Source organism: Mytilus edulis, chromosome 7 (genome assembly GCF_963676685.1).
Source record: "Mytilus edulis chromosome 7, xbMytEdul2.2, whole genome shotgun sequence".
Taxonomy (NCBI): Eukaryota; Metazoa; Mollusca; class Bivalvia; order Mytilida; family Mytilidae; genus Mytilus; species Mytilus edulis.
The window spans coordinates 15,370,828-15,384,038 of record NC_092350.1 but is presented as its reverse complement, the minus strand read 5'-3'; the positions used below and the strand labels follow the sequence as shown (position 1 = coordinate 15,384,038).

At 31.7% G+C, this 13,211-nt stretch overlaps 1 protein-coding gene across 1 annotated transcript in view; it reads left to right on the top strand.

Moving 5' to 3' along the window:
* LOC139530037 (uncharacterized) overlaps positions 1-10,743 on the top strand; it is a 32,115-nt gene extending 21,372 nt beyond the window's left edge. The window contains exon 2 of the mRNA XM_071326075.1: positions 8,957-10,743. Coding sequence (XP_071182176.1) covers positions 8,957-9,453 — 497 coding nt within the window. The 3' untranslated portion in view covers positions 9,454-10,743. The remainder of the gene's footprint in view (positions 1-8,956) is intronic.
* Positions 10,744-13,211: the final 2,468 nt, after the last annotated feature.

The following is a 13,211-nucleotide window of genomic DNA, read 5'->3' as shown; positions in this document are numbered from 1 at the left end:
CACATATGTTATACGTTAGCATATTAGCTTTTGCAAAAATACTATTTTTTAACCTCGATGTTTTAATCCCTCGAATCTTACCCTTTTGGTCCATCGCACTTTAGCGTGATATACCATCGTACTTTAGCGAACAAACAACCATCGCACTTTAGCGTGAGACACCATCGTACTTTAGCGTAGACCATCGCACTTTAGCGTGACCATCGCACTTTAGAGTACCATCGCACTTTAGAGTCCTACATATTGAAATAAAGGTACTACACCACAAATTATTTGTGTTATTTGACGAAATGCAAATTACACCTAATAATGTTATGTGTCCGATCCGTAACGCCTTCCCACATTTATTTTTTTATCTCGAACGCTTAAAGCTAGAAACTGGAAAGCTGAAGAAACACGTTAATTCATTCTTAGCCCGACACGTAAACCCAATGTACATGCTATAAGAACTTGTTTGTAAGTGGAATATTATTGAAAATTTTGATTTAAATTACATTAAAAAGCCAGCATATATTTCATTTTAATTCGGGTTTTTCTCAAAGTTGATTAAAACACTTTTTTTCTAACAAAAAAAATAAGGAAGTTGTATTATCATGATTTCCTTTTTTCGTTACTCACCGTAAAAAGAAAGGAAACATACATTTAAAACATACCGTATGTAACGTTTTCATATATTTTTTATATGTTTTAATTAAATAACGACTGTTTAATGTAATTGTAATATTTAGAAGAATTCATCTTCTTCGCGCGTATCACGTGGTCTGTTCGGATAATTTGTTGTCAACATATAACTTATAAATCAAGAATTGACATCATAGATTATTTCCTGAATGTAACTGCTTTCGTCAAATCATTTACTTTAAACTTGTGATGACACGATACGGGGGAAAACACTACAATTCAATTTTAAAACATTTTGAAATCGGTCATAAAATAATCTGATGTCATAAACATATTGTAAGCTTCTCTATGTATTATTGTCCAGATAAAAATGGACAAATGGCGCCATATTTTGATTGATAAAACATCAAAACTGTTCAAAACGGAAACATGTGAATGTTATGTTGTTTTTTGACAAGATACAATTTAATGACAACTACAATTAACCTGATTTATGAATGTTTTCATTTCATCATCAATATAAATATACCCCTTTTATCCTATGTTCTGTTCATTTCTTATGATATATTGCCATGGTCATATATTAATAATGTTGAAAAGTGCAACATTTATCAGATTGCACAACCAGATTGGTTCAATTCGTTCTTTGATTCTTAGCCCATTTATTTATTGCAATTCAAGTATGAATCCAAACGACAAATGTCATAATGCAACAAAGTTTTTTTTTAAATATTGTTTTCTCCAATGAGGATAAGACATTAGCCTAACAAACAAAAAAAGAATTAGGTTTCCTATCGTTCTTTTGTGTGGGTTTTTTTTCTTTACTTCTTTCCACTTGTAACTTCTTGCACTAAACGATACATGCTGGAACTAAAATATTCAATATTAACGTTAACAAATACCACCACATACATGTATGCCTATTGGATAACAAAAAGTAGCGAAAACAACTGTTTTACTGTGCCCAGTGACAGACATTACAATAATAATAAGTTTTGTTCAGAAAAAAAAACTTGTATACCAGTGAATCAATACGGAGCAGCTTTGACTCGATTATAAAGTATATTAATTACCATTGATTGTAAAATTACCAAATGTTTAGCTATTTCCATTAAATGACACTTTTGAGACACCTTGTAGTAATCTGAGCTTGAATATAGTATGTGAAATGTGTACTGTATATTATTATTCTATCAACAAGCCAATGCAAACACAGATATTCACCTAATGCCTCCTTTATTATAGATAATAAAATAGAGTACCATAAAATACAAATACTTGATCGTATTCAGTGGCAATCGCGACCACATGACCATTCTATTATATGCCTCCATATTTTAAGTCATTAAATTAATTGCTTCCATATACAATGTAGCTATGAACAAAAGTGGGCTTTTTTAATTGATAGTATTGAAATTTGTTTTTCTGGATAAAACATAATTTTGCTTTTATCTGCAATATTATATTTATTGCTATTATATCAATAAACTGATGTTACTCATGGATAATGTAACTCGCGTGAAAATATGCGTAAACCACAAACATTTAAAAATGAAAAAAAAATGTTAGTCTAGACTAACGAGGAATTAATGTTAGCAAAATAAGTAGGTTCAGATTTTCTAACTTTCAATTTATGATTTATCCAATTAATACCATATCTTTATAAAGAATTGAAATCGTTGTGACTTGCTAACTTACAGCCATGTTAAACTTTCCGAATCTGCTATTGCATCGTTATACCAATTACTGTGTGAAGTAAATAAAATCTCATCCGAAGATATCAGACTTACAATAGGGTCCACCCGATGCCAGTGGCACTCAATTCAAAACAGGGATGTCAGTTTAAATTTTATGTCGAGTAATGTTTACGGTGTATTTGTTTCTTTAATTATTGATGTCTCGCTAATACAGAATAATTGAAGATTTTATGTATCTCTTAAGGCTTGGAGATTATGATATCTTATGAGCACACTATTTTTGGAGTGTCTTTATTATTATGAGGCTGTCTTCGGATTTTGTCTAATGCTTAGTTCGTTTCTGTGTGTGTTACATTATAATGTTGTGTTTCTGTTGTGTCGTTCTTCTCCTCTTATATTTAATGCATTTTCCTCAGTTTTAGTTTGTAACCAGGAATTGTTTTTTTTTCTATCGATTTATGAGTTTCGAACAGCGGTATACGAATGTTGCCCTTCTTTATTCATATAGGAACTTCTTAGTAAGAAAGATCAGATAAATCTAGACATTGACAATGAGGATCGGTTGAAAACAAAACTTTACGCCAAATGAGATGATTTAAGCTTCCTAACTGCGAAAGGAGTAGGTCCGGTAAGGACCGATTTTGGCCTCAAATTTCAAGTTCATCTAGCGAAAGATTTGGACATTTTTTAAACACTTGAGTGTCTATTTCAATTGATTCAATAAGTTTTTGGGAAAGATTTTAACTGATTTAGTCATTAAAAACGCTCCAATTTAAGCTTAAATATGAAAAAACCATCAAATATGCCAAAAAACGTCTCTTTTCAGATGGTTTTTGTCAAAAATGAAAGTGGCCGCATCCGTGTTCATCCTCAACCTTTATATATGTTATGTATTATCACCAAATACAACTTACATTTCAATATTATGAATGAACACGAATGCGGCCACTTTCATGTAAGACGGAAACCGTCTAAAATTTAACTAAAATGCTAAAATTGTGAAGATTTCAGTAATTTAGCATGACTTAATGATGCTAGTACCCGATATATGTACATTGTATTGTCAAAAACAGCCCATATTTATGTAGCAGAAGCATTTTACTTTCCAGTAAATATCTAAAAGATTACATTTTCATAATTTTGTAAAACTGCTATATTTTTGGGCCAAAAAGGGGTCTTACTGAACCTACTCCTTTCCATTTCTATGTAGCAACATTCCAGCATTGAGTTTGACCGCCTTCTAGGATTGTTCGCCCCTCTTCGCTAGCTTTAAGAAATTTCATTAAATGCTACTTATATAGAATAACCACTAGTGCTATTACATCTAGTGAGGTCTGGAAACCGGAAATAGTATTTCAGTGTTTGAGCTGTTGGTTGCATAAAATAGGTTTAATACATTGCGTTGACACGGCAAACCACTCCATCTTGCATGTTAAGTAGTAACCATTGCACCAAGTGTGCAGCGATGTTTAAAACAAATGGAATTTATTGCATAAATATAAGTCAATATTAAAAAGTAATACAATTTTTTATGTATCCATGATTCTTCTAAAAGACTTGAAGACTGTATTATGTCTAATTAGTAACAAATTAGAAGTCAAACGTAGGTAAATTTGTATGTATCACTTTGTTTTAATGATTTTAATGATAGACAAGAGTACACTTCCAAGTAAAGTTCTGTTTTTTTTTGTTGCGTTTCCTTGTCGAGGATGCAATTGACTTTGAAGAATCGTGTGATTAAAACGCCCCCCTCATTCTGTTGAATTATTCATGACTTGCTCTTTAAAGATGTACTTTATCAACCGATTCTTTCCTTACCAATCCAAAAGACTTGTATAATATGATAAGTATACTGATCATAATTAGAATGATAGGAATTCTATACAATGAAACGATTGTAAAAATCAAAAATATATCTGTAGGTTCAAATTTTATTAACTGATGATGATGTGTTTTGAAAACTTGTTTCTCAAGTCAGGTTATTTGAAGATTGATTCACTCCGTTTAACATTCAGTATGTCTTAAGAATATGAACAAATAATATACTATTGTCAAACTTGTCAAATATTATGCTTATGTGTATCTCTCCCTCAGTAATAGACTACATTAGCTGTATTTGGCAATACATTTAGGAATGTTTAGTCCTCAATGCCTTTTAACTTCGTTCTTACATTGGCCTTTGTTCGAGCATCACTGATAAGTCTTTTGTAGACGAAACTCGGGTCTGGCGCAAATACAAAATCTAACAACCGTTTGAAACACTGGTATCTATATTTTAAGCTTATGTTTAGTTTCTACAATAACAATATTATGTTTGATACAGTACAAAACGAAACATTGACAATTAATTTGCAGCGTGCTTTATTCGCATTGTTTTTTATAGTTGCGGTGACCTTTTGGATATAAAACTTTTATTGCTATCTGATCGTGTTAAAATGCCATATCATTTTCATTTGTTTGACTAGACTTCAAACTAATGACACAAGTTTGTTCTGTGTACAAAAAAACTCTAGAAAACCGTTCGGATCATTGCAATAGCATTAAACCGTCAGCTTTTAGACTATTATAGACACTGAAATTGACAAATCCTGTAACATAAGTGACTTATACAGCCTAATCAACGAAATGATTCCGTTGTAAGCCAATTATATTCAGGTTTATATCATTCATAATTGAAAACAATTGTGAGATATACTTTTTAGTTATATATGAACGCCTTTACTTTTAAACAAACAATCCCAATGATATATGAAAGTGACACATGCAAGTATAAAAGGGGGTATTCAAAATTTTCACGACGCCGAAGCAACACAGAAAAATCAAAAATATGAATAAACGGAAGTGTGGGTATACGTCAATTAGACAATAATTCAAATCACTCAAAATAAAATTTCAAAGCAACATTGTTATGCTAGTCTTATACTTTGAAACGATTAAATTCAAAATAGTGAAGTTAATCTAGTTTGATTGAACAAAAACAATTTACATGTGTACCATTGAGCGTGTTGTATACTTAATACATATATAAATAAATTTAGGGAAATATTGTACATGTAGGAAAACATTTATGATCTTATATTGATTTTGCTGTATTTGACACAAACCGTGAAATGGCATAAAAACTTCAAAAAACCAACAACGTTTTCAAGAATTTTTTTAACGAACCTGTTTAGAACCCACAAAAAAAAAACTTCATATATTCAGAAATTTAATGAAGAGTATCGTGTTGCGTCTGTTTCAGTCGTATCAAATATAAAGGTCCTAGAATGAGACGCGTTTCTTGATCTTTGTTAAGGTGTAGATAATATTTAGATTAAAAATATATTAGTTATTGAAAGTTAATTTATCACTATTTTTCTATTCATATGTCTTTATCGTCGATTCGTCATATATGTAGAATGTATTAAAGGCTTTTAGCAATGAATCAAATCTATCGCTACATAATCACAAATTACATTGTAATTATTAATTCGATCTTGAAGCGTCATCTGCGTCATTATTCCTGTGTTGATAGCCGAAAGCGATGTTTTTTCTTCTTAACTCTCCTATTAATAACCATTTTTAATGATATGTATATGTAATTCCGTTCATGTTTATCTCCCACGCTTTTATATTATTGTTCAGATTAAAACAATACCGTTTATATAACCAACTAATTATTAGGTAAAATAAGTAAATAGAATGCAAATCCAAACGCTCAAATAATGGATTAAACCTAGTCTTATATCCCGTGTTATACTTACCTTCATTTCACTTAGTACTATCGACAGTGGTGATTACATGTGGTTTAGTATTTAAGGCAGTATACCTTTAACTTTACTTACAAATAGTTACTATCAACAACTTGAATCGATGGTGCAATTCAAAAAAGAATTTTCAATTACCTTGTTGGTTTAAAGATATAGCAATTTCTTCTGCATTGTATTGTTTTTCTTAATTCAAAATTTGATATCTGGAATATTAATTGATCTCTCCATGATTAAGAATCCTTCAAAGGATGCACAAGACCCCTTTTAGTCTTGTAAATTAAACCATATTTTTTTTAATGGAAACAATTTTGGATTAACTTTTAAGATAATTAATTAATATCTTAATAACGTTTATACGTTTACATTGTACAACATGAAACATGTAACGTGTTCAGAAACATTGGAATCATATTTCAAATATTTGTTTCTTAGTAGTGGCATGTCGAAAAAGTAAACCTTTTGTCGGCAATAAAATGAAATTAAGTAATAAAAAAGGAATACAGAACATGTCACTTGGATTCTGTGATCATAAAAAGTGTTTCTGGAAACTTGGAACTCACGACAAAAAAAAACATTTTTTCAAAGCATAACAATAAGAATCTATACTATATATGCTGTATTATGCAGAGCTGATATGAAGTCGTTGAACTCCTAGACGAGTTAAGTGTTAATATATTGAGGAAAAGGTTTAAAGTTTAATTAGTTTTCTAAAGTTTATCTGATAGTTCATGTTTTTTTTTCAAATAGAACAAAATGAAGTATAACATGAACAGATACTAGTATATACAATATTGAAGACAAACAATCTTATACCTGACTTTTTGCATTATCAGACGCATGACTATAAAAGTGTATCGAACAAAGAATAATAACAGTGATAAATCGAAATAAAAGCTGTTTCCTTGAAACGTTGATACATATCTACTGTCGTAATAGATTGCCGTAAATCTATCTGACGTATTGTCGTTAAGATAACGGAAATGTTGTGCGATCACGTGATACGATTGATAATAGTATTTTCTGCTAAGCGATGTCCCATTGCCTGCCCTGGGAGACACAAAAACAATAATGAGGATGATTTATGTGAACTAATTCAGCTTAGAGTTTCGAATCCAATTCCAAATCGATAGTAAAATAGATATTTTACTTGCAAAAGCTATTTGTTATTAGTTTAGAACTGAAACAATTTAAAATAAAACAATTAATTTTCACCCTCTATTTTGTTATATCAATTATCTTTTATGAACAAAATGCCGGAAAGTGTATATCAAGTTAACATAAAGTTTAATGGTATTATATAAATAGCTAAAAAATCAAAAACTGATTAATGTAAACTCAAACCAATTTGACAGTTCAAAAATATTTTGTGAATTTAAGAAGTGTGCATTATCTGTCTCTTTCTCCTGACAGAATTGCGAGAGGACTATTATTATCATTTTTTTTTTAAATTTAATTAATTATGTTTTGCTCTCTTAGTAAAATATGTTTAAGCTACAAAAACATTATAAAAATTCTGGAATAACATTACATGAGCAGTTTTACACTTACAGACACTAGTCATCCTGTAAGTGTTTTACTAAACCCCAAAACACACCAAAAAAGGCTTTTTCCTTCTGGATGTATGTATCTAGTTTTATACTATTTAAAGTCAAGCGTCCTTATGTGATTTGTTGTCTGAGAATGAATGTTGTTAATTATAATTTTATTACAATACACCAGGATCTTCACGCGCAGACGACGAGAAACCCATACCATACATTAGTTATGTTTTAGAGCTATTTAAAACTAATTTTCATATAGACGTTTTTTCAAGTTTTCTTCTACAAAGTAATTTATGAATTTAATATCATATTCGGAAAATGACCACGATATTTTAAGACGGATGCAAACGGAAAAAAACTTTTAGCTCTACATATAAAAAGGAAGATGTGGTACGATTGCCAATGAGACAACTCTTCACAAGAGACTAAAATGACTCAGAAATTAACAACTATATGTCACCGTACGGCCTTTAACAATAAACAAAGCCAATACAACATAATCAGCTATAAAAGGGCCCGAAATGACAATGCAATACAATTCAAACGAACTCATATATATGTACAAAACTGAACGAAAAACAAGTATGTAACACATAAACAAACCCATCTGCAGGATACAATTCAATATTGTAGCAGAAATTATAACAGCAATGTCTTAGATATACATTTTTGTTGAACTATATGTTACTAAACTATCCTCTTAAAGGACGTCTTTAGTAATATGTTTGGATCCCCCAGAAAGCATTCATTCAGTTTTGGCTATCTAGATTTATAAAGCGGCTCGACTAGCAATACGTTAAGTACTAACAGGCTCCGTAGCTCTTTACTAAACTGCTTATTTAAGTGTTCTACCTTTGAAATTAAAAAGTCCAAGTAACACGAAGAGTCAATGGAGTTATTTAAGTCAAATAACTTGGTTAATGGTTTTTGCAACTAATGTCTTGCGGTTAATAGTCTTTAAAACTTTTAACTGCCATTTAATATTCTCAAAAAACTATTGACCTTCAGTTTTAGTGTGAAATTATTGACTTGCAAATAGTCTGTGATGGAACTATGGCACGGAACATTTTTTCCGAAAATGAAAGAAAAAAACTTTTCATTTTTGCACTCAATGGTGACATATCATATAATTTAGTTAGTTTTAACTTTTTTACGTTTATTGGTGTTGTCTCATTAGGCACTTTTAAGTGTTACTTAAAAATGTGCGGCATACGTTGATGAGGAAGTGAAACAGCGATACACATACTTTACTTTTTGTTGTAAATATTTGTATTAATAAGATACTTACGCAAAGGATAACAAACCTGTTTTGTTTGAGCCTGTTTTAAATATGTCATTTCTTTTGTAGGTGTATACGCCGTCCCAATTAGCAATATTAACAGCCAAAAAGATGGGCAATTACGAATGTACGAACTATTAGATGAATATTTTCGGGACAAAGACACAAATGAAGATCACAGACAGAACAAATACCCATCTCATTTAAGTGAACTTGGCACTCAAAAGAGAGGAAAATATTCTTGGTCAGTAGCTTATGGGAAACGTGACCGTTGGATTGCCTATGGGAAAAGGAATTCTCGTCATAGTGGAATAGCCATGCCATCGTTTGGACCTTCATTGGACTCATCGCAGGATCTACCAGTTTATGACCACAATGAAGTTAAACGACACCAGATGTGGGAGGCTCGATGGGGAAAGAAACGAACAACCGTATCTGCAAATCCAACTACAAAGGCCATGGAAAACTTCGAGCAACAACAGTCTTACGAAGGATATTTCACCAAAAATCCAACTTTCAAACGCCAACAGTGGACCAAATCTCCTTGGGGAAAACGTTCATATTAAAGAAACAAAATTCAAATATATTGCATCAAACTTTATTGTATCAATATTGAAGTGAAACAACTAAACCAGTAACGCTTTTTCAGTGTAAATATCATATGAGAACATCGAACGATCCTTTATTGAAAGGTTCAGTGGCCCACAGAAAAGTTTGATCGTTTCTTATTGTTTCCTTAGTTTTGTTTGTAAACCTTTGACAAATCTTTTTATTTCTACTGCCTTATAAATTTTCAACATCAACCGGTACCACAGCTTACAAATATAGAAGAATGTATTGTCAAAACTATTCGTAACGTTTGAATACAAATACTTTTGTTTTGATGAAACTTTTGAGCAAGCTGACTTGAATCTAAATGTTTTAACGCTACACGTTTTAAATCATATACACAGATTTATTTCGGGGGAAGTGTAATTTTAAAAAATAGTTAGGGTTTATCTTTATTTCTCTATTATTATTGTTGTTGTAGCTTACTGTCAGAATATATATAACCTACAGATGATGAAACCATAAAGTCAAGTTAAAAAACAGATAGAAAAAAAGCATGTCATGGTTTCGTTTCAAATCATTTGTACGTTATATATCTTAACACGTTACTTGGCTATATCTCGTGTGACAAACCGTCGATTTCCGTTTTACTAAATAAAATAGTCGAAGATGCCAAAATAATATGTTTAACTAAATGGCAAAAAATGACAAATTAACGAAAGAAAACAAAATCACAAAAAAACATTTCACACAAAAACAACATTTGGCAGCACGATCATCGCTGATATCAAGGATCGAACGCAAGTGTTCTGGAAAGGTAAAAATTAAAAGTACCTGCTCCATGTGTGGCACCTGTTGTGTTGATGATAATTCGGAATATACCAGGAGTAATGATATTCAAATGATTTTACACCAACAAAAAAATACGGAAAAAAAATCAAGGAATCTGATTCATTTAGGTGGATGATGCAATAGATTTCCTCTATTCAATTGTAAACGCATCAATACGATTGTAAAAAAAAAGAGGCATACATTTATATTTTTGAAATCTAACCTCTGTCCTAAAACAATGGGATCCTTTATAAATTTTGCCTTTTGAAAATAGCTTTTCTGCAAGTGTTTAAAACAAAACTTGAAATATAAGAGTATTATTCAAAAATGTGTCACAAAGATATTGTTAGAATATATAACATGAAAGAAAGTAACTTATAAAATTGTATGTAACTGTACTAAATTGTGAAAGCAATGATATGAAAAGGCTTTAATAATGAGTATTGCTACCCTATGATAATAAAATTTGAAGATTGTTTGCTTTTTGTTTGTAAATCTATAACAGTCATCGATCATATACGTATATACTTTTGCAGTACCTTAAAACTGTATAGATAATGTCTCGACCTTTTATTGTTCCTTTTACATTGTACATTCGTTCTTTGAATAAATGTCCCCTTAGTGTTGCCACAGCTAGTTTATTGATGCTCAAATCGCGTAAATCAATTAAAAATAGCAAATTAAACAAACTCTAAAACTGATGGAATAACATGAACTCCAAAAGAAGCGAATCGTCTGTTTCGACAGGGTAAGCATCTCCTGCTCTGCTCGGTTAGATTATTACAGTCGGAAATAGGGTAACATCGAAAAATCAATGTTCAGACGATGCATGGTAAGATCTAAGATCGTGAAAAATGTCGATAGTGAGTTGAGATACTGACATGTTATATTTGTCAAACAATTCTTAATGTTCATCAAAATATGTACGCAGTGCTGATCCATTTGTCTGCTTCGTATTTATGTAAGAGTAGTTTGTGTGTAAGGTGAACACCCCTGTCAATAATGTCCGTATAAAGGGACATGCACGGGCGTCATGTATAATCTGGGATAAGTATCTACTAAACGATGCTGAAAAAGGCCATTAAATGTGAGTTATTCAGTTACAAAATATCATCTATATATCTGAAAGTGCAAACAACAGATCGTTCAGTAGCCTCTGGAGTACCAACCCATTCAAACATGAAGCTATCAAACTTTTGAAAAATCCCGGTGCTGTATGTGTATTTGTTGTGGGAATGGTTTCTCACGTAGTAAAATTTCTCTAGGCCAACCAACAAGCAATTTTTAGCTGCCTTTCCTGTGTTTTAGTACAAGCTCTGTTTAATGAGACGATGATATCACATTTGAGCATATGGAATAGAAGTGCAAAGCTTAGAAGAATAAAAGGGTTTGATATTACTGCAAAATAATGGCAGAGGTTTGGGTTTATTAGGGATTCTATATATATGTACACTGCTGGTTCACTGTTGAAAAATAGGGGAACATTAAAAAGATGATTAGTCAAACCTCTTGACAAACCAGCTATATTTCGTTCTTCAGTAGTTTTGTGTTGTTGTTTAGTTTAGTATCCAGTAAACAGATGGCAGGTTTTCATCTTTCTTTCTTTTTGTCAATCCAAACTGAGAGTAGTGCGTATTTGTCCTGAAGAGAAGGTGACAAACTATCCACAACCGCAGGTTTTGCAAATGGACCAAAACACGTGAACTTGTTGTTCATCGTAGATTTCAGTTCAATTGTGAAATTTTGCTCATCTGGCTCGCGCTTAACCTATTGTCTGACACAGTCCGCAACGGTATACACAAGTAATCTAAGTAGTTATGCTGCCAAAGGATGGTTAATGCATTTGTTATTCAATAATCAAAATAGTCAGCCAAGAAAATAAACAGTTTTTGATACCACTATCCTCTTTCAAATGTAATCGAGTTCAGGGCTATTGAAGTGAAATAATCAAGCGGTTAAAACATGAAGTTTTAGCAACACGATGGGTGCCACATGTGGAGCAGGATCTGCTTACCCTTCCGGAGCACCCCAAGTTTTTGGTGGGGTTCGTGTTGCTTATTCTATAGACTACTATGTTGTGTCATGTGTACTATTGTTTGTCTTTTTCATTTTTAGGCATTGCGTTGTCAGTTTATTTCGATTTCTGAGTTTGATTGTTCCTCTGGTATCTTTTTTCCCTCTTTATGCTGTTTCTATAAAAAAGAATATTATGTAATAGACTATAATACAAGTGTTGACTATGAAAGTATGGATTAGAAGTGAATCGGATGAAATAAAAAACAAACAAAATGTTGTTTGTGTTTTCTTCCCACAATATAACGTCATCTCTGCAGTTAAACAATTGACAATCCTTGTCATATGAATCAAAACAACTTTTCCACGTCTATATCCAGGTAGGTTGACGAGACTTGAGCATTTCGTTATGAACACTGGAAGATGAACTGGTCAAAATAGCAAATATAAGAGTCCGACTCACATAAGGAAACAGAGCTGATCACAATTTAGGTGATCCTTCCTTTTCGTATAACTTACACAATAAGTTTCTTAAATGCAGATAAAAATTCAAAAATGAGAACGTAGATACCAATAAAGCAATTAGAATTGAAAAGGCAAGAGACAAGAGCAACTTCATGGCTGGCATAAAACGAAAGCTGACGAATAGACAAACAACTTTACAAAACGCTACATAGAAAACTGAACAATGAAAAATACGAAACCAACCACCAATTGATCCACTTGTGACACTCGTCGTATTACTCATGGTGGGTACACGTTCGATGATGAGACTAATTCAGTAATGTCCCAATCGTTTCAAATTATTATAGGAATTGCATACTTCGAACTTGGGGACTTATAACAGAAACAATTTTTTAACATAATATTTTAAAGACAATTTACATATCTGCTTAAATAATTTATTTGTCGAATCCTTGTCTTTATGTAG